This window comes from Vulpes vulpes, chromosome 10 (assembly GCF_048418805.1).
Source record: "Vulpes vulpes isolate BD-2025 chromosome 10, VulVul3, whole genome shotgun sequence".
Lineage (NCBI taxonomy): Eukaryota > Metazoa > Chordata > Mammalia > Carnivora > Canidae > Vulpes > Vulpes vulpes.
Window position 1 is genome coordinate 6,839,776 of NC_132789.1, and position 22,793 is coordinate 6,862,568.

Genomic DNA, 22,793 nt, shown 5'->3' on the forward strand with positions numbered 1-22,793 from the left:
ATTAAAAGGTAAGTGTGCGAAATAATTTTTAAAGCATAATTAAGAATGTATTATGGAATCCACAATACCATACTCTAGTCAAGAAACAGACATCAGCAACCTAGAAGCCCAATGGCTGTTACTTTCTAAGCACAATCTAATTCCCACCTTCCCAACCACCATCCTGATCTTAATCATTTGCCTGCTTAATTATAGTGTTACCAACTAAGACCACATCCCTAAAAACAATTTGATTTGAACGATATATAACTAGGATTATACTCTATGAGTTCTTCTGTCCCTTTTTCCTCCCGCCTAAAATGATGATCCTGAGATTTATCCACATTGTTGTGACTGGCATTTGTGCACTATTGTTGCTACATAATATCCCATTATATGATTATGCCAAAGTGTATTTATTACCATTGGTGGCCACTAGGCTTGTTTCCACTTTGCAGCTATTATAAACAATGTTGCTCTGAATACTTTTATATATGTATCTTGGCACATTTTTGTAAGTTTCTGTAGCGCCTTGCTACTCAAATGGAGTCCTTGAGCCAGCAGCATTGACATCACCTGGGAATTTGTTAGAAATGCAGACTCAGGCCCCAGACCAACTGTATCAGATCTACATATTAATAAGATCTCTAGGTCATTCATGTGTACTTTGAACTGTGGGTATATTCCCAGAATTGGAAATGCTGGGTCATGAGATATATATATATCTTTAACTAGATACTGTCAAATGATTTTCCAAACTAGTTGTACCAACTGAATTCAGTGCTACCCACTAGCATTGAATGAGTCTTCCCTTGGCTCCATAATACCTGACACCTTTATATTTACCTGATAGTATCTTTACCAATACCTGATCATTTTTGTTGGTCTGCTAAGTGCAAATGGTATCACGTTATGGTTTTTTTTTCATTATGGTTTTAATTTGCATTTCCCTAGTTACTAATACAAACGAAAATTTTTTTAAGATTGTGTGGAGCCCAACATGGGGCTTGAACTCATGACCCTGAGATCAAGACCTGAGCTGAGATTGAGTCAGATGCTTAACCAACTGAGCCACCCCTCAAGTTCCTTATTTTAAAATCAGATACTGTGGTCTATATGTAACGTCATCTTCATTATTTAACATATCTGTATATCACATCTAATGTGCAATCAAATCAAACACGTGTATATATGTATGGCTGGGTACGGTCAGAGTCAAACCAAATGATCATCAAAGAAATGGGAAATTATGCATATTTAGATTGTCATGTTTACAGAGTCCTTTGTGTCACAGAAAATAAAGGAGATGCTATATAGTTATCTTTCTATTAAACAAATCTGGGGATTCCTGGGTGGCTCAGCGGTTTCGCGCCTGCCTTCGGCCCGAGGCATGATCCTGGAGACCAGGGATCGGGTCCCACATCAGGCTCCCTGCATGGAGCCTGCCTCTCTCTCTGTCTCTCGTGAATGAATAAATAAAATCTTTAAAAAAAAACCACACACACACAAATCTAGTGTTTTCTAATACAGTCTGCTATTGACATAGTATCATTAAAACATTCAGACTTTAGGACAGGACTAAAGGGATGACAAAAACAGTACAAAGAAAATTTCTGCAAGCCATTTTTGACACTGCTATAATTTTAAAAGATAGCAGTTTTAGATACTTAATATCAAGTTCAATACCAAAAACTTAAAATCTTTTGAGTCAGTTCAACAGAAATGGCTAGTCCTATGGCATCTCTATCCATACTCTAGCTCAAAACTAATTTCAGATTCACTCTTGACACTCCAGGTTAATTGGAGCTATATCAAGCATCCTTTTTAGATTTAAGTTGTCTGCCCAACTTTAATTCACATTATTTTTGTTCGATTGTAAGTGTTCATAAAACCCTCCCATCTTCAATTAAACTAAACTCCAGGGCAGCAGGGATCGTGTTGAGATATTCTTTCTCTTATCTTTCCCGTGAGCCCTTTTTTCCCCCCTAACGCGTTTAAGTACATTTGTGTCTTGGGTGCCTGGGTGGCTGTCAGTTGAGCACCTGACTCTTTTGTCTCAGGTCATCATCTTGGGAGTCCTGGGACTGAGCCTCACACTGGGCTCTGCACTCAGCAGGGAGTCTGCTTGAGGATTCTCTCCCTCTCCTTCTGCCCCACTCCTTGCTTGAGAGCACATTTTCCCTCTCTCTCAAATAAAAGTAGGTAAGTCTTTAAAATAATAAGTAAAAACATTTATGTCTAGCCCATGAGCCCTTGAATATGCTGGCATACAGAAGTGTATAGCAGATACTGCTAATGTATTTCCGACCCTCTAATTTGCTGCAACGTTCTTCCAAAGTCAACACTTTCTGCCGATCCTCTTCCCAGGAAAGAAGTTGTCTCTGATGTACTGCGACCATATCATTGAGCTCTTTATCACGATCTTTTAATTCTCCAATGAGCAGCTGCAGCTCTTTCCGTTGTTTCTCGATAGTAGAACACTCAACTTCTGACCCGATGTTCTAAGCGAAGAAAGTGGTTTTACATCAAAATAAAACTAATCAATAACATAAATCAGCCAAATTTTCCAAATAATTGTATCTTCTTTTGCTGCCAATTCAAGACAGTTAAATTATCTTTTATTCACTGGTAATAACATGGCATCAAAAGTATGTATATTTAAAATGAGTTCATGCATATTGTGCACACTGCCTCTATAATTTTGTCATACCACACATGCCACTCTTAAAAAGTGGGACTGTTGGAACTCCTGGGTAGCTCAGCAGTTGAGCGTCTGCCTTTGGCCGGCATCCGGGATTGAGTCCCACATCGGGCTCCTTACAGGGAACCTGCTTCCCCCTCTGCCTGTGTCTCTGCCTCTCTCTCCGTCTCTCTCATGAGTAAATAAATAAAATCTTAAAAAAAAAAAAAAAGTGGGACTATTTATAAAAGCTTCATTAGCTAAACACAAACTCATTTTGGCTTTTTTTTTTTTCCCTTTGCTGTCAACCCATTCCTTGAATCAATCAACAGTATCATCCCATACTGTGCCCCAGCAATTCTGGATCACTCAAGTAAAGGAAAACATGAAATAATTACTGTTGGAATGTAAATAATTCTCATAACATCTAGCACACACATTCAATCTACCAAGAACAACATAATATTGTGATTGGGCCAAACTCAACACAGGTACTTATAAAAGAAAAATTTCAAACATACACAGAAGAGAAGGGAACTGTACAATAAACTCTCTTATGCTCAGTACCTAGGTCCTATCATCAAGATTCTGCCCCATTTGTTTCAATTTTCCTTTCTCTTTTTGTTGATTAAAAAATTATACTTCACTTACATATTTGAGATGCATATCAAAAAGGAACATTTTTTTATATCATCACGATGCCATTTCATACATAATAAAATTATCTACAGTAATTCCCTTTAGGCATATGTCATTTTATTTTTTTTTTAATGTTTTCCTTTTTTTTTAAATTTTTCTTTATTTATGATAGTCACACCATATGTCATTTTAAAGTCTAGCGCAGGGCAGCCCGGATGGCTCGGCGTTTAGCGCCACCTTCAGCCCAGGGCCTGATCCTGGAGCCCCAGGATGGAGCCTGCTTCTCCCTCTGCCTATGTCTCTGCCTCTCTCTCTGTCTCTCATGAAAAAATAAATAAAAATCTTAAAAAAAAAAAAAAAAAAGAATTCTATCTTAAAAACGGTTAAGGGCAGCCCAGGTGGCTCAGCGGTTTAGCACCGCCTTCAGCCAGGTGCCTGATCCTGGAGGCCCGGAATCAGGTCCCACGCTGGGCTCCCTGAATGGAGCTTGCTTCCCCCTCTGCCTGTGTCTCTCATGAATAAATAAATAAAATCTTAAAAAAAAAAAAAAAAAAGTTAAAAGTTCGTCAGAGGCCCACGTATATATATCATTACTGATTTCTGAAAAGAATTATAAAAAAAATAATGAATGAATGAGTTACTTACTAGTAACTAAACCCAGAAAACAGAATTTGCATCAAGTGATTCCAAATCACAAGATTTAAATTCTAGTCTTTGAGGACGCCTGGGTGGCTCAGTGGCTGAGCGTCTGCCTTTGGCTCGGGTAGTGATCCCAGGGTCCTGGGATCCAGTTCCGCATCGGGCTCTCCGCAAGGAGCCTGCTTCTCCCCCTGCCTATGTCTTTGCCTTTCTTTCATAAATAAATAAAATCTTAAAAAAAAAAAAAAGAAAAGAGGGATCCCTGGGTGGCGCAGCGGTTTGGCACCTGCCTTTGGCCCGGGGCGCGATCCTAGAGACCCAGGATCGAATCCCATGTCAGGCTCCCGGTGCATGGAGCCTGCTTCTCCCTCTGCCTGTGTCTCTGCCTCTCTCTCTGTGACTATCATAAATAAAAAAATTAAAAAAAAGAAGAAAAGAAAAGAAAAGATTTCTAGTCTTGGTAAACCATTCGTTCATTCATTGATTCACTGAACAAATAATTGCTGAGCGCCAAGTGGCTAGTGATGCGCTCATGAGCGTGCACAAATTCTGGTACAGAAAAACAGGCCATAAACGTAGCATGCAAAAGAGAAAAGCTCATTTGGCCGTAGTGGTGAGTGCAAAGCTCGCTTTCAACACTTCGGTAGAACTCAAGAGTGCTCCTCCGCCCTCGCGTTACTGTGAAGGGAATTAAGGGCAGGCAGCGAGGTGGCGCACAGAGAAGCAGCTCCCCAAACGCCCAGCGTCGTTAAGTGAGCACCTAGTTACTCGCCACTGTCTGGGCCGAATGTCGTTCTTACTAAGGGAACACAGGCGACCCTCCGCTTCTCCTCTTCGTACCGTGTGTCGCTTTACATTTTAGGCAGAAACCGTTCCTTAAAAACCACCCGCGCTGGGCCAGAGCGCCCCGGGCCGGGGGCGCGCCGCCCACTCGCACTCACTCGGACGCACCCACCGGGACGCCCGGCCCGCGGCGGCCGCTCACCTGGCGCACGGCGAGGAAGGCCGCCGAAGGGTTCATGGGTGCTTCCTCCGCCCCCGGAGAAAGCCGGTGAGCGCAGCGTCACCTTACAAAGGCCATAGGCGCGCCTGCCCGGAGCGGGGGCGAGCCCCGAACCCCGGAGCCCCGCGCGCCCCCCCCGCGGGGCCAAGCAAGCACCCAAACCGCCCGCCCAGAGCAGCGCGCCCGCCCGCCCCGCCTACGGCGTCGCCTCGGGGGCCAGCCCGGCTCTCGCGAGACGTCGGAGGCCGCCCTCCCGCCTCTCGCGCGAGTGCGGGGCCCGGCTGCAGTTTCTGAGGTTTACGGGCGGACGGGAGGTCCGTAAAGAGCCGGTGCTTTACTGTTGTCCGGAAAACGAGGCAGCGGATTAAGGCCTGTTTCTGCCTCTCCCCCATCACCCCAGTTTATGACCTTTGAGCTGTTCGCTCCTTTCCAGGTCTTGTTTGCTGTGTGCACCGGGTGCTGAGAACCGCACCTGGCCATTCGCACGGTCCCTCCCTGGATGGACGCAAACGCCAGCCCCGGTAATGAGCAGCCGTTGACCGTCTAGCAGACAGCTCAGCTCGCAACTAAGGATCACAGATTGGGAGGGGGCATGGTGTTTTCATTCTTGAAGCTCTTGGAAGAGCAGTGAGAACTTTGGCACTTGGTCATGACAACATCTACCACATTCTGGGGTGAATCTGAGCTTATTTTCGTGTTACCTCATAGTCATCCTTCTTCACTTGTTATACAGGAACTGGACTATGAAAAAAAAAAAAGATAATACATTTACCCAGGTCCCCGATCCCCTACTGTTTAAACCATAACATGGCATTAGTGGCAAGACAAATTACCAAATATAGTATGATGGTATTTCAACTTTACTTTTTTTTTTAGGTTTTATTTATTCATTTTTTTAATTTTTATTTATTTATGATAGAGAGAGAGAGAGAGAGAGAGAGAGGCAGAGACACGGGCAGAGGGAGAAGCAGGTGCCATGCACCAGGAGCCTGACGTGGGACTCGATCCCGGGTCTCCAGGATCGCGCCCTGGGCCAAAGGCAGGCGCCAAACCGCTGCGCCACCCAGGGATCCCGGCTTTATTTATTCATTAATGAGAGACACTGAGAGACAGAACATAGAGAAGCAGGCTCCATCCCGGGACTCCAGGATCACGCCCTGAGCCCAAGACAGACGCACTTAACCGCTGAGCCACCCAGGTGTCCCATCAACTTTACTTTTTGATTGACTATGAATAAGCAAAGCATGTCCTTGTGTTCATAAAAGACAATCTGAAAATGAAAAAAAAAAATTCTTGCTTTGAGGCATTACTTATTTGGGTGGCATTTGCCTCCTTAGGATAAGGTTGTTATTTGAGAACCAATAAGATGATGTCCAAGATTTAAAATCAGGAAAGTAAATTCTGACTGGTTAAAAGAATCCTATCAGTAGATGACTGTACAGTTAAGTCTCCGTGGAATGAAAAAGATAAAAAGGAAAGTGGTTGAATATTAACTTTCCAGTTAAGGAGCATTTCAATTCAGGTTTCCCAAATTTCACCATTGTTAAAATGGGGTATTTATCGACCAGGCAACCACATGCCTAACACTCATTGTAGAAATTTGTGTACAAGGGCAACTGGCTGACCGAATCAGTGGAGCTGCTACTCTTGATCTCAGGATCCTGAGTTCAAGCCCCACATCAGGTGTAAAGATTACTTACAAATACAATCTTAAGGGTGCCAGGGTGGCTCATTCAGTTAAGCATCGGACTTTGGCTAAGATCATGATCTCAGGGTCCTGGGATGGAGCCCCACATTAGGCTTCCTGCTCAATGGGGAGTCTGTTTATCCCTCTGCTCCTAATCCATTCCCCCTCGTGCATTCTCAAAACCTTTAAAACACTTAGGCTGGTTTTATGGATTAGTTAATTGAGTGTGGTGAGAGGAATATGGCGATTAATTGCATATCAAAAACTTAATATTTTAAGTTCACTCCCGCAGGTTTACTTTAAAATAGAAAAGAGGCACCTGGGTGGCTTAGTCAGTTGAGCATCCAACTCTTGGTTTTGGCTCAGGTCATTATCTCAAGATCATAAAAGATTGAGCACCACCTTAGGCTCAGCCCTGGACCTGGAGCCTGCTTAGGATTCTCTCTCTTCTGCTCCTCCCTTTCTCAAAAAAATCAAAAACAAAACCAGAAAAGACCTTTAAAGATTATCTTTTAAAAATGACATAAAACGTTTTATGAAAGCTCCAAGCATTACACTTTATCTGATTTTACACTTCCTCTGATAAAGTGACTCATTCCTGTCTCCCTACCTTATTTCCTAATTTAGAAAATAAAAACAGGATCTAAATGGTAGGCTGTGGGGTACCTGGGTGGCTTGGTTGAATGTCTACCTTCAGCTCAGGTCATGATCCCACAAGCCCTGCATCAGGGTCCCTGCTCAGCAGGGAGTCTGCCTCTCCCTCTCCCTCTGCCCTTCCCCCTGCTTATGCTCTTTTTCTCTTGCATTCTCAAATAAAATATTTTTAAAAAACCAAATACATAGAAGGTAGACTTCTTTAAAATTGTGATTTATCAGGAAAAAAAATTTAATTTTTATTTTTTTTCTTTCTTAAAGATTTTATTTATTCATGAGAGACAGAGAGAGGCAGAGACATAGGCAGAGGGAAAATCAGGCTCCATGCAGGGAGCCCGATGCGGGACTCAATCCTGGGTCTCCAGGATCACCCTAAAGGCTTTATTTTGGGATCCCTGGGTGGCTCAGCGGTTTAGTGCCTGCATTCGGCCCAGGGTGTGATCCTGGAGTCCCGGGATCAAGTCCCACATCAGGCTCCCTGCATGGAGCCTGCTTCTCCCTCTGCCTATGTCTCTGCCTCTCTCTCTCTCATGAATAAATAAAATTTAAAAAAAAAAAAAAAGATTTTATTTATTCAGAGACACAGAGAGAGAGGCAGTCATAAGCAGAGGGAGAAGCAGGCTCCCTGAGGGGAGCCCAATGCAGGACTCAATCCCAGGACCCTGGGATCACAACCTGAGCCAAAGGCAGACACTCAACCACTGAGCCACCCAGGTGCTCTGCAATTTTTAAGAGTGACAAAGCTACCATGTATTTTATAAGATTTATTTATGGGGTTCCTGGGTGGCACAGTCTGTTAAGCATCCAACTCTTGGTTTTGGTTCTGGTTGTGATCTCAAGGGCCTGAAATGGAGCCCCACCAACAGAATATATGCTCAGCACAGGTCTGCTTGGGACTCTCTTCCCTCCCTCCCTCTCAAATAAATAGATTTAGAGCGAGAGCACAAGTGGGAAAGGCAGAGAGCAGGGAAAGGGGGAGAGAATCTCAAGCCGACTCTGCTCTGAGCATGGAGCCTAATTGGGGGGGGGTTGGATCTTAGGTCTGAGATCACCTGGATTACAACCTGAGCCCAAACCAAGCGTCCCACGCCTGTTTTAACAGACTGCACCACCCAGGTGCCCTTACCATGTATTTTCTTAAGCAACAGCTGATTTACTGAGGCTCCTATGTAGTAACTAAAACGGAATGTAAAATCACTTGTCAGTATCTATTTTTTTTTTTAAGAGAATAAAATACTACATATCAAAGTTGGGTTTGCATTTAAGTTGCCAGCTTAATTGTGGCAAATCGTTTACAATTATGACATAAGGCTGTTAAAGGTTAAGTACTCTTTTTGTTAAAAATACTAGACCATGAAAACATTTACAGAATACATACATAAAGAGAGTATATGAATTAAAGTCAATCCTTGGACTTAGCACATTTTAATCAGAGATTAATGCAGCATTTTAAATTTTAGGTCGAAGAAAAAAATTCACACATGTTATACACAAGGACAATTTTAATCCTCCATTATCCTGCAGTAACATCCACTGCTGGCTTTATATGGATTAAAACTGCATTTGCCAAGAACTGTGAACATTGAGAATCTTTACATGGAGTCACAAGGTTGATACAGGCACAGAGACATCTTCCAGCACCAACAGAATACATACACAACACATACCAAATGGTCTTGATGGATAAATTTGCTTCATCAGACACTCATATTTAGTAAAATTCACAGTTAATGCAGAATTTCATTTTCTTAATTTGCATCCTTACTACACATTTTTTTCTAAGATTTTAAATATTGAAAAAAACCACTCATTCATTCAAGGTTGTAATTTGCATGGCAATAAACAATGGGTTCTAAATTTCTTAAAGGTGTCTATAGCAATTTAAAATACCGGAGTCTTCTTTTTCAATTTGCAGCACCTAAAATACCTTTATAAAAACAAAGTTTAAATTCATTTACTGCATTCATTAAAATTCACTGTCAGTTTCTCTTGTGAGACAGACTCATTTCAACTGCTATTTCTCAGACTATATATATATATATATATATATATATTGAGCATTGGTGTATATTCTTTCCAATTTGCTAGAAGAACTTTACTCCCAGAATTTATAGCCAGAACAAGAACTTGGTAGCATCTCTGAATGGCCTTCCACTCAAAACAATGGTGGTAATATTGGAGGTCTGCTCCCCACTTAACATCACCAAACATGTTTCCAAGGTATTTTGGAAAAATATTTTTAAAAATATGCATAATATTCTACCATATGGTGCACTATCATTCCTCAACCATTTCTCAATTGTTCATTTGTTTCAGTTGCAATTTTTTTTATCTTTATGAGTAACATTGTGATGAACACCCTCACCCAGTTTTAAGCAAGAATGATTCTATCTTTAGGATAATGTCAACTAAGTGGCTTACTGGGTCAGACTGCAGATGGTTTTAAGGCTTTAATATACTTTACCAAATAATCTCCAGAAGAGCGTGAACAACTCCTACCAACATCAAGTAATGTGACCACGAAGTGGACTTGGTTGGTAACAATGAAGCAAATTCAACCACAAATCTATTAGATGCCCAAGCATCTCAAAATTACCACATCAAAGAAGCAAGGAGACAGTTATTAATGGTGATGAAGCCAAAATTCAAATTCTTTAAAATATTACTCAGCTTTAAATCATGATATCATCAAATCATGATTCTTTTAAGATAATAAACAGAAAAGCGTTGCACAAAAAAATCTAGTGTTTTTCCAAAAATAAAAAGTTAAAAAGAGAAAGAGAAAAGTCAGTACCAAATGACCAAAAATTTTTATTTGACTAAATTCTATTTCATGCATAAGCATGACAGTCTCCCGTTTATTAGACTTTGGCAATAAAAAAAACAAGCAGCCTTATACAGAACAGTGAAAATGCCAAGGGTGAGGGTAGTCTACAGTTTTACTGTAGGATAAATATATATTTTCAAAAGGCCTCTCTCCCTTTGGCCATATTAACTCTCAGTTCAGATCATTAAATAGAGACAAATTTTCAAAATCACTTCTTTACTTCTCCAAGATCTTCGATGCTATCATCATCCACCTATAAAACACAAATAATTACATCACATGAATTATGGTTTTAAATAACATGGAAACAACTTGCTTTAAAAACTTATAACCACTGATGCACACGTTCTATCTACTCACCTCTGGCCATTTTTCCTGAATGACATCAATTATGTCATCTGTAAAGTCTCCCTGAATGATGATTTCATCCTCTCCTGTTACTGAGGCACCACAGGAGAATTTTTGAGCAAAAAATCTTTGTGCTTCTTTAAGATCAATTTCTGTTTAAAAAAAAAAAACAAACAGCAAGACTATAACTGGAATTGTATATCAAAGATATTTTTCCATTTTGAAATTCAATCTGCATCTTAATTTCATAAAACAGATCACCTTAATGGGTTTCATACTCCTTTCAGAATGACAGTTACAAGTTACTAGATAGTGGTCTTAACCATTAACTTATATTTTCAAGGTCAAATAAAGCTTCAGCACATGAAACTAGCATTATTCAGGAAGGATGGAGCCACTGGGTGATGGGCGTTAAGAAGGGTAAGTGATGTAATAAGCACTGGGTGTTATATGCAACTGATGAATCACTGAACTCTACCTCTGAAACTAATAATATACTGTATGTTAATTAACTGAATTTTATAAATAAATAAATAAACAAATAAAAGATGCATCCTATCACCCCTCCCCCCAAAAAGGCATCATTCATACTATTTGTAACTCCTACAGTAAGACCAAAATAAATCCAGGAACTCATTAATTCCAAGCATTACATATATATTTCCAAGTACAATGAAGTTCTTTTGTTTATCCCTTTTTACAAGAGAAATAGTTACAGCAGGGAAACAAACCTACTATCTAATGATTGCTTTTCAACTGTGTTGTCACATGAAGGGACCTTGGTTTACAATTTCACTGTTCATTCAAAGCCTCCAGAAAGAGCTCTAATGCAGGACATTCTGCTGAAACCCACATTCCCTCACCCTCTACTATCATTCCCAGAGGGCGCGAGGCATTTTGCAGCCTTTTGCCATCAAGCCTGAAGGGACAGAGGAGCAGTATTGATAGGCTTCAAGGAATCCTACCTAGCCCTCCTCAATCCCCATAAAAAGTGCTCAAGCAGGTATTCTGGAAAGGAAAAAGTTATACACGATTTAAACATCAAATTTTGATTTTGAAGCTATAGTTTGACATGCAAAATCTCATTTTGTATATTCTTAGCAAAAAACAGACCTGTGAAATTTTCATGAAACCGGATTAAAAAAGAAAGAGCAAGACAGACAGAGAGGGAGGCAGAGAGCAACAAAGAGAATATAGTTCACACATTTTAAACATACTTAAAACTCACCGAAAGTTGCAAGGCCACATACTCTTGTTACATATTTCTTCTTTGCTCTAGGAATTTTGGCTATCGTAACTTTTTGTGGTACAGTCTTCTTTTTTTGCTTTATTTGACCCCTTCCACCTTCATTTATGAAAAAAATGAGCTTAGTATCAATTGTTTAGTGTCTAATATAAAGAATGCTGTCTTTAAGCTTATTAATTTTTAAAAGGTACCAAAGATTAATTTCTAAAGTTTTTGCTTCTAATACAAAAGTAATAAACACATGCATGAGTTATTCAATAAATATTTATTAAGTAATCTGTACCAAGCACTGCACTAAGGGCTGAGGACACAAAGATGAACAGAAGAAAACATAGTCCCTGGCCTCCAGGGACTCTCAGTCTAGTGAAGAGAGACAAAAAAAGGTTTAATTACTGCAACTGGTACATACTATAACAGAATCCACATATACTGTACTACCATAGCTTTCAGAGGAACAGCCTAACTCACCCTTTGGAGGACAGAAAAGAAAAGAAAGAGCACCTTCTGTGAAAAGATTTCACAGAAGAAATGGCATCTTAGTTCTGTAGAAGAACTGTCCAGATGAAAGCAAAAGGACTGGAGAGATCCGGTAAGAAAGGATATCCCAGGACAAGGGAACAAGTAAAAAGATAAGAGAAGGCATACTTGAGAACTACAATTGTCTGATGAAAGATGTTTATGTATATGCAGGAAATAAAGCCAGAAAAGCAAGAGATTACCTACCAGTCATTAAAGGACTAGCACATCAAGCTCTGTTATTTGATTTTATACTGAGGCAGAAGAAAAGCCACTGGGATGCCTGGATGGCTCAGTGGCTGAGCCTCTGCCTTGGTTCAGGTCGTTATCCCAGGGTCTTCCGATCTGAGTTCTGCACTGGACTCCCTGCAGGGAGCCTGGTTCTCCCTCTGCCTATGTCTCTGCCTCTCTCTCTCTGTGTCTCTCATAAATAAATAAATCTTAAAAAAAAAAAAAAAGAAAAGAAAGAAAAAAAAAGCCACTGAATGAATAGAAGAGTGAAAAAACCAGATTAGGCCTTATGAGATAAACCTATAGCATGGAAGGTGAATTTGAGGAATAAGGCCAAGAGAGAGCTCCTATAGTAGTTTAGGAGGAAATATATCAAAACCTAACAAAGCAGTGGTAAAGGTAATGGCAACTAGGCAGAGGCCAGAGTAAGGAGGAGAAAAAACAGAATTCAGAACTAATCAAAAGGAATTAAAAAAAAAAAAAAAAAGAATTAGTACTAAATAAACTACGGAAGGGGACTATTAAAAAAAATGATTAAAAGGAAGAAAGAAAGAAAACCAACATGTCAGTCAGGTCCTGGCTCAGATGACTAGATAAAGCATGCTGTGCTTAACCAAAAGACTTGTTAGTTTGTTTTTTTTTGGAAATACTGCATTTGAGGTGTCTGTGGGACCATGCACATTGCCAGTCTAGAGACATAGGCTAGGACTAGAGGTATAGATGTAGGAATTGCAAGTGTAGAGTGATGTCAGAAGTTAAGAATGTGAAACTCAGGGAGAAAACTGCAGAATGAGGAGGTAAAAGGGCCAAGCACAGGATCCTGGGAAATATAACTTTTAAGGGACAGAAGGGAGAAGTTTGCACAGAAGACCAAAGAGGAGTGACAGGGAAAATGAAGAAAGAAGTCTGTCACAAAAACAAAGGAAGTACAAGAGTTTCAACGAGAAAGGCGTGCTCAAATGCCAAGGACAGTAAGTCTAGTCTTACTACAAAAGTCTGGTTAAGAAGGGCAGGGCAAAGGATAAGGCAAATGAAGACATGGGAATTTTTCTTGAAAGAGGCAAAGTCCTTATTTATAAGCTAATTTTAGTCATAGGGGAGAATAATCAAGGCAGAAGATACAGGCAGGAACAGAATCCAGAGTAGAGGAATTCGTTTTAGGAAAGGTAAACAGGTATATGCGACAGCTATTTAAAAAAAAATAAAATAAACTGAGCTGACAACATAATAAGAGAATAAAATCTTTTAGGGATGCTTGGGTGGCTCAGCAGTTGAGTGCCTGCCTTCGACCCAGGACATGATCCTGGAGTCCTGGGATCGAGTCCTGCATTGGGCTCCCTGCATGGAGCCTGCTTCTCCCTCTGCCTATGTCTTTGCCTCTCTCTCTGTCTCTCATGAGTAAATAAATAAAATCTTAAATAAATAAATAAATAAAATCTTTTATAAATGTCCTCACTCTACATAAGATACATAGTTATTTTAATAAGGTAACAAAATTTTGAAGTCATCAAGCTGGTTGGTTGCTTTTTGCATATGCACAGAGCAATTAAAGCATGTTGTCCTAGGTCCAATTTACTGATAAAGCCCAAATCAAATGGCATCCAGTCATCCTGAGAATATGATTCTGTACCACTCTGTAGGGTACACATATGGAATTACATCAGCAGGTAGATATTACTGGCTTTAGGACTGCCTTCATTATGTTATTTCCTCTGAGAGAGGAAAAGTGTGTTTATGTAAATCAAGCCATGGATTTAGGCCTTACCTCTTTTCTGCTTTTTCTTCTCTTCCTCTTCCCCTGCTGTGCCTTGACCCTCACTAATTCCAGCTTCTTGTTTCGGTGAATTTTCTAGATGTAACAGTGAAATCCAAAAGCATTAACATCACTTCAATATAACCTTAAAAAAAAAATCACCTTTGAGCAACTTCGTATACAAATAAAGCATCTTGCCAACAACTGATCATGCCACTTATAAAGCAAACAATTATATTGTTAAATTTCTATCAAGTCTAATTCTGGTCATTATGGTCAAGTGCAAGGTGACAGAAGACAAAACTAAGTTTTTGATATGTGAAGATTAGGATCTTTTCACCCACATGAAAGGAGTAGGAAACACTCACACTCTGCAGGAGTGTTTCCTATCTAAACATACTTATCTATGCAACAGGAGGTCTCATCCTGAATAAGACAACTCCCTCCCCAGGTCTTATCATGTCCTAGGCAGGTCCTGTCCCAGGTTGACCATGACCATGCAGACTGCAACACCTAACTGTAGGATTCTTTTCCAACAATGACTGTAGCTACTATCCAAAAAGGCCTTATATGTTTCAGGGGTTGCGCTTCTTAAAAACAATCTGAAAATCAAAGCAGCAAATGGTGGAATAACACCGGGTACATCTGATAGGCCTGTTCTGAGCCCAGGCTTTCCCTTCTTCCTGCTACTGTCTTCATTTCCACCAATCTTGTAAGAGCAGCCAACAATTTTAACAAATTGAAGAAATCTGTTCTCTGTAGTCTTCTTTCTTCTGGCAACAGCAACTCCATTCTTTTGGTTGCCAAAACCCTAGATGCCTCCTTTTCTCACATCCCACATGCAGCATACCAGAAAACTGTCAGCTCTACCTTCAAACCACACTGAGAATCTGATCACTTCTCCCCACCTCCACTGCTACCATTCTGGTCAGTCATCATCGTCTCCTGGCCTAATTACTGCTGCGGCCTCCTATCTGGTCTCCCTTTACTGCCTGTGCCCCTCTTCAGTCTGTTCTTTAGCACAGCAGCCAGAGATGCTGTTGAAACAAAAGTTCAACCTTATCGCTCTCCTGCTCCACATCTCCTGAATAAATGCCAAGTCTTGGCCTTTAGGGTGTGGTCCGCCTTACCTCTCTGACTTCATCTCTGACCCTTCTCCCCCTCCTTCAATAAGCTCCAGACACAAAGGCTTCCTTGAGATTTCCTGAATATAACAAGTAAGCTTTTACCTCAGGGCCTTTGCACTTGCCCTGCACCTAGAATGTTCTCCCAGATATCCAAATGACTCACTCCCTTACTTCCTTTAGATCTTTGTTTAAATGTGGTCTTTTCAGCAAAATCTTTCCTACCACCACTCAAAATTTCCAATTTCCTCCCTCAACAATTTTTATCTCCCCATTCTCTACTTATCATTATTTAACATACTTATTTTGTCTTATTTTACTTAGTCTCCTCTTCTAGAATATAATTTCCAAATAATAGATCTTTTGTTTACTACTTTATCCCCAGCATCTAAAACAATGTGTAGTATATAGTATACTCACAAGAAATAATTTGTTAAATGAATGATTGAAAATACATTTGCTCCTAAGCCATTATTCTTATAAGAAAGTTATCCTGAACTCTCTCAGAGTTAAGACACATGAAACTGTGTGTGATTCTATATAAGGAGTTTTAACCCAAAAATGTAAAATGGTTTTAAAGTTAATAGATATAAATACAATTCTGTAATATCCTACTAAAGGAGCACTTTCATGACACCTGGATGGCTCAGTGGTTGAGAGTCTGCCTTTGGCTCAGGTCGTGTTCCTGGGGTCCTGGGATCAAGCCCACATCAGGCTCCCTACAGAGAACTTGTTTCTCCCTCTGCCTATGTCTCTGCCTCTCTGTGTCTATCATGAATAAATAAAATATTTTAAAAATATAAATAAAGGAGCACTTTCTTATCTTTAAAATAATGCCTTATGTGCATTTGTTTCAGATACACAAGCTTTGATGAAAGAAAAAAAAGGTTCATACCTACAGTAAGTTTTGCAAACTCATTTGGAAAATTCTTCTCTAACCACTGTCGACATTTAGCAACATCAGGCATATATTCACAGTACTGGGAGATTAGAGGGGAGAACAAATTGAGTCACAACAGAACATTTTCAATCAACCAATACATTTTAATTAAGTCATTCCCTACATTTACCATATTAAGAATGATGAAACTAACCACTCCCACTGATGTCTTATCCACAAGAATTCTGTGTTCCACCAGGAAATGCTCCATAAGCAATTAGAATTTAAAAAGGATTAAACACTTCCTCATTGTAGTATTTTTTTCCCCCATCAAACAGAAGGGCATTAGAAAAAGCAGCAAACAAAACCAAGCATGCTTATTTCTTGCTTTGGACACACAGGTGTCTCAGTATTTTTGTGACTTGCCAACAGATCCTGACTCAGAAGCTTATTAACAGAAAATCTTATACATAATTTTAATTTATGCTTTCCTCTGCTTAGAAATTAGATTTTGGTTTTAAAGCTACTCTTATTTTATTAGCTAACTATTCATGAATTTCAAGCAAAGTCCAAACTGTATAGTCAGGTGCAAGAGATGTACACAATGTACACATATGATACAAAGTCTTAAGAAAACAATTAAGACTATAAAATTATTCTAATCCAAGATTCTCTATAAAGTTAAAACTGTACTACCAAATGACAGATATGAAAAATAGAAAAAAGTTCTCAGGCTAGCTCTAAAATCAATGACCCCAAATGCAGAAGGTAAAAAAAGAATTTGAAAAAGACTTACCTCTGTTGGTAATGAACAGACTGGGGAAATGGAGAAAAAAAAAAGATTGGAAAACTTAAATATATATATATATATATATAAACACACAAGGCTCATCCTAACTTTTAAATCTGACAAAATGTTTCATTTCTACATTTTCCTATAAATTCTGTACCACTTTTCAAATACGACCCGTCACACTTTTTTTTGAGGTAAAAGGTACATGGTTCATAGAAATTTTCTATGAAGTTTTTTGTTTCTAATCTAAAGACTATAACCCTCAGTTGATGGAACAACAAACTATACTATCTTGCATAGCTTAAGGTTTTACCATAACCACTTTAATACGTCTGAAGCTAAGCTGAGAACAATTCCCCATACAACAAAGCTTGAAACGAACTGGTTCTTTTGATAGTTTTACCAAAACAGCCACCAGTTTTTATTCATACTAACATACTTATAGACTTCAGTAGCACTTTTGCTACCATTTCTTTGCAATACACGTTTTCTTTCCTTTTTCATATTATCCTACATAAGATTAAGCACCTATAAAGCTAAAAGGAATGTAGGTTCAATCTTGTCCTCATACAGGCTGCATGAGATAAAGAATTAGAACTCAAAAGGTTTCCTGATTTTAAATAGAATTCTGTTTAAATAGAATTCTGTTACTGGGTCAACTGTTTATTTTGTTCTCTTAAGGTGAAGAATAGAGTAGTTCAGTGTGCTCAATTATCTTGAAATTTGTGAGGAAGCAGAGCATTTCTCATCAGAGCAATTATCATTATATGCATTATTATGTGTCATCATCACTACCCTGTGATGATCTAAGTAAGAAATACCACATCGCATTACCGATAGGTAAGTAACCTGCTGCATGTGGTTAGCAGAACAGGATTTGAACCCTGGCCAGTTTCTGAAGCTTTTTTTAAATAAACATTTTATTTATTTATTCACGAGAGACACAGAAAGAGAGAGGCAAAGACATAGGCAGAGGGAGAAGCAGACTCCATGCAGGGAGCTCAATGTGGGACTCCATCCCAGAACTCCAGGATCACGCCTTGAGCCAAGGCAGACACTCAGCCACTGAGCCACTCAGACATCCCAGTTTTTGAAGCTCTTAACCACAAAATCAGATTACATGACATACACAGGTAGGGCAGCTGTGTGCCAGCCATGTGACAGTAGTATGCCTTCTCCTCATCCCACCATCACTATTTTTTTAAAAGACTTTATTTATTTATTCATGAGAGACAAAGAGAAAGAGAGAGAGAGAGAGAGAGAGGCAGAAACACAGGCAGAGGTTTATGGTACTCAATCCTGGATCCCAGGATCATGCCCTGAGCCGAAGGCCGACGCTCAACCGCTGAGCCTCCCGGGTGTTCCCCATCATTTTTTTATAGATGATGCTCTAAGAAAGGTTAAGTAGCTCATCCAAGGACAAAAATGGTATGTGGCAGAAGAAAACTGGAACCTAGTATCTCTTTATTTCAAGTGTGGAGATCTCTCCTCCAAAGCTCTCCCTGGTTAACCAAGACCTCTACAATCCTCACAGTTCAAGTTCAAATACCAGTAGGTGCAGGGGATCCCTGGGTGGCTCGGTGGTTTTGCACCTGCCTTTGGCCCAGGGCGCGATCCTGGAGTCCAGGATCGACTCCCGCGTCGGGCTTCTGGCATGGAGCCTGCTTCTCCCTCTGCCTGTGTCTCTGCCTCTATCATGAATGAATGAATAAAATCTTTTTTTTTTTTTTTTTTTTTTGGAATGAATAAAATCTTGAAACAACAACAACAACAAAAAAAAGAACAGTAGGTGCAGATATTCAGTCACACTTTCAGAATTTAATTATAGGTTAAATACCATTTCAGCAAATGCTAAACTATAAAACTTTGTACATCATTTCAAAGAATATTCAGCTTGACAAAATTCTAATACAATGCAAACATCTGGATGGTTCTTTTGGGCTCACGGTTATTTGCTTTTAAAGTCAATTTCCTTTTCTGCAAACCATAGCTTTTCGACACAAAGATCTAGCATTTACCATCAAACCTCACATCACTAATAGTGGAACAACCTGACATTATGTACTTGCTGACATAACGCAACATGAAGAACAAGGCATCTTCAACCACGATATCTTCTGCTATGGTCTGAATGTTTGTGTCCCCTCAAAACTACTATGTTTAAACTCTAATCCAACATGACGGTATTAGAAGGTGGAGCCTTTAAGAGTATTATTCCTTCTCTACATTCTCCTAAGTAGGGTCTTTAATGGATGAGGAAACTGGCCAAGGTAACACAAGGGAGTAGATGGCTGAGTCAGGATTCAAACTCAGATTGAGTCTGAAGTCACAATCCTGAAGACAAAATGTCTCCCCAGAAATGACCCCATCCTACCTAACCTTGTTTCTCAGTCTATGCGAACCAGCATTCTGTTCCAATCAGCCCTTTCTTTTCCCTCTCCCCTGAAGACACTGTATTAAATCTTACTACCATATTGTTCTTATGAATTCCTTCACCTTTCCTTGCAAATTCTATGCATTGTCTGAGCCTTCTCATTTCCTTGGAAATTTGCCTACTTTCCTCTGAAAAAGATGCCTTTTCCTAAACTCCTAATTCACTATTATAATCAGTACTATTTAATTTAGCATTTAATATTTTCTAATATTGCTTCTTCTACAACTAGACCATAAACTCCTTGAGGAAGTAACCCCGTCCCCAGTTTATGCCTAGATTATCAATACAAATTAGGGAGGGAAATAAATAAACCTTTCTCTAAAAGGTTAGGGACCTCTGGTCCACTGGGGTGGTTTGCATATTTAGTGCAGTTATTCAAAAGTCACCTTAGCAGTCACATAAGCAATTTAACAGGATGGTTTTCATATACCATATTTCATCAATTCTAAATTTTTTTCATTTTTATAGGGATGCATCTTATAATTACGGCACGTCAATCTGACAGGTTTTTTCTTAGTGGAACATAAAATAATGGTGAATCTTATAAAACAGAGGCTTAGATTAGATGAAATAGCATATAAAGAACAAGAGCTCTTAACTACATCTGACAAAGATAAACCATACTAATGTCCTTCTCTTACAATAAAACTTAATTGTACTATGTTTCTGTGTTAGCTGCTATGTCAGAAGCTTTATACAAGTCACCTGACAGGATACAATCATCATTTCCATTGTACAGATCTTAAAAAACAGACATCTAAATCTTAAGTGAATTAGGTAACTTGCCCAAAGTCACATAGCTGGTAATGCTGGAGTCAGAATGCAGACCTCAGTCTGTGACTCCAAAGGCAATAAGATGACCATATAAGACCAATATCATAACAAAACTCAATCAACCCTACAAAGAATTCCTGTGCCTTACTCTTACTGAATTCCCATACTCTTACTGAGGTATAATAATTTTATTAGCAAAGATATCTGATAAATGGCAAGTTGACAAAATTGTTTAACTCAGTGACATCCCCTCTGCTTCTATAGTGCTTAAACTCCAGATGACGTCTCTATTACACTCACAGTATGTAAAGTCTCCAAACACAAGTGCCTTTTCTGACTTACTCACTTAGTCCCCAGTACCTAAAACACTGCAAGGTACAGAGTAAGTGATCAAAAATATTTCCTGAAAAAAATTATTTATTTCCTCTTTTGCTATCTTGGACCTTCAAACTTTCCAAAATACTAATAAAATTAGAGCATTTCCAACTCACAAATATTTCTGTATTGAAAATGAGGGGAAAAGAAATGAGGAAAAAACACTCGAAGGGAAAAAAAAATCCTGATTCAATCTAATACACATATTATCAATCAAACCAAGAATACTTTCTCAAGACTGTCCTACTACCCATCGCTCCAATCTCATCTTCTTTCCTTACTGACATCCTCCCTATAATATAAACACTATACTAATCTAGAGTTTTTCATTTTCCACAGATGTGCATCCACCAAGCCTTTTCTTGCATAGCCATTCACTTCATCTGGGATGCCCTTCTCCACTTTATCCAGTCCTTGTCATCTCTTCAGACTCAGTATCTTCCAAGAAGTCCTCCTTTAATAGCCAGACCAGCAAGTAACATTAGGTTGAAATAATCTATTTGCATGCCTCTCTTCCAACTGGACTGCAAGCTTTTCCAGGCCAAGTAGCAAGACACAAGTCATTACAGGTTTTGAAAATCTGTAAACCCATGCCTCCTCTTCACCAGTGCCCCACCCCCAACCTTGCGGCTCCAATTAAGGGTTTCACAAATAGCAAAGACAGATGAGAAAAGGATTAACAGGATCACATGTGATATACAATCATAATGCATAAAAACAAAGTGAGCAAAAGCCATTTTCTGCTTTGTAACACTTGCCTCCACAGTAAAGGACTCGAAGTGGGTAGTCTGCATCTAACTTGGTATTGCCCTTCGAGTCTCCTTTGCAATCATGCCCACCGGACTCAGAAATATCAGCAGCCATCTCACAAACCTGCAAACAAGGAAAATAACACATTTTCACTATTTTGGACCAAGACCTCAAAGAAGCAGTGTTCAGAGGTAGCCTCACTTCCGCCCACTGGAAATACCTCAACCCTAAATGTTTCCATTCTGTTCTTAAGTGAAGGATACAAGCTGCATTAGGATCCATAAAATGTGAGCAATTCTGGGCGCACCACCAACCAGCTCCACAGGTCTACAGGGAAGCAAGTGACGGGAGAAAAAGCACCGTGAAGAATGGGTCGGGGTGGGGGTGGGGGGCTCTAGTGGAAAGAGGACGCAATGGGGTAATAGGATAGGGAGGATGATCCGTAGTGAGGGGGCAAAAGGTCTGGGGATGAAATGGGAGGGATGCAAACTGCAATAAAGGCCACATAGAATAAAAGAGGCTAAAAGAGCCTACGAAGAAGGGATGAGTGACCAGAGGTGCCCAGAGTACAGGGTGTAGGGGCAGCTAAACGCCAAGCGAGGGACACAGGAATCCGGGAAGCGATGGGAGTGGGAGGGGGCGGGGAGACCAGAATCTGAAGACAGAAAATGGGGGCAGAAGAATCGGCAAGGGGCAGAATGTAAGAGCACTGGGGCGACATGGGCGGCCAGGAGTTAGGGGGAGATCCGAGGCGAAGGGGCAATCCCAGGGACACCACAGGGGCCCATGTGGGCGGGGGTGTGGAGACGCCCGGCCCGGCCCCCTTCCGCCGGACAGCACCTCGGCTTCCCCCCACGCTCTCTACGAGCTCTTCGGAAGAGGGAGAGGCTCGAGGGGTCGTTACCCAGGCGGTCGCACAACCCCCGCCGCCTCCGCTCCCGCCACTACCGCCAGCTGAAGCAACACATGCAATTCCTCTTCCCCGGCCAGGGCCGCCAGAAAGCCCGTCGGCTAGCCGCGGTCCCGCGAGACAATAAGCCTTTATCGCGAGATTCAGGTCGCCGCTGGGAGGCTGTCGCGAGAAGCCTAAAGGCGGAGGCGGAGGGGCACTGGGGAGCATGCGCATTGTGCTCGGGGGCGGAGCCACACCTCCGAGCGGCTGACAGCCAGTAGGCGGTGCTCGTTCCTCGGGGGAGAGGGTGGACGGTCGGTTTGCTGGCGGCGCGCGGAGCGGAAGCCGACGCGGAGAGGGAAGAGGAGATGTGCGCTGAAATCATCGGTGACTCCCTATTGTGGAGCTGGGGGATGTTGCCCCTAGTCTGGGGTGCATCCTGAGTTCTGGCTAACCTCCAGCCTGTTGGATAAGTCACTGCTCCGCGGGGAGATGGCACCTGGAAAAGGCGTTTGGTTTCATTTCAACACCTTTCCCTGCATTGACTGAGTTATTCTTGGGAAGATAAT

General features: G+C 40.6%; 2 protein-coding genes across 9 annotated transcripts in view; both read right to left on the reverse strand.

Moving 5' to 3' along the window:
- CCDC62 (coiled-coil domain containing 62) overlaps positions 1-5,151 on the reverse strand; it is a 39,243-nt gene extending 34,092 nt beyond the window's left edge. For all 5 annotated transcript variants that reach the window (XR_011995024.1, XM_026017074.2, XM_026017070.2 and 2 more), the window contains exons 1-2: positions 4,923-5,151; positions 2,288-2,480 (exon numbers count right to left, since the gene is read on the reverse strand). Coding sequence is in view for 4 of the 5 variants with exons in the window: in XM_026017074.2 (XP_025872859.2) it covers positions 2,288-2,480; positions 4,923-4,958 (229 nt within the window). In the remaining variant the exon portion in view is untranslated. The remainder of the gene's footprint in view (positions 1-2,287; positions 2,481-4,922) is intronic.
- Positions 5,152-10,072: 4,921 nt separating this feature from the next.
- Positions 10,073-22,426, reverse strand: DENR (density regulated re-initiation and release factor). 4 transcript variants are annotated; one of them, XM_026017090.2, is made up of 8 exons: positions 22,237-22,426; positions 21,341-21,455; positions 17,003-17,022; positions 16,222-16,306; positions 14,215-14,298; positions 11,685-11,801; positions 10,469-10,608; positions 10,073-10,361 (listed from the first exon to the last, which is right to left on the reverse strand). In XM_026017090.2, exons 2-8 carry the CDS (start codon positions 21,444-21,446, stop codon positions 10,317-10,319), a joined length of 597 nt encoding a protein of 198 aa, XP_025872875.1. In that variant the 5' UTR covers positions 21,447-21,455; positions 22,237-22,426; the 3' UTR covers positions 10,073-10,316. The 4 variants fall into 4 exon arrangements, with proteins under 4 accessions (XP_025872875.1, XP_025872877.1, XP_072578829.1 ...); XM_026017092.2 differs by having other exon boundaries at positions 22,281-22,420; XM_072722728.1 differs by having other exon boundaries at positions 22,173-22,364.
- Positions 22,427-22,793: the final 367 nt, after the last annotated feature.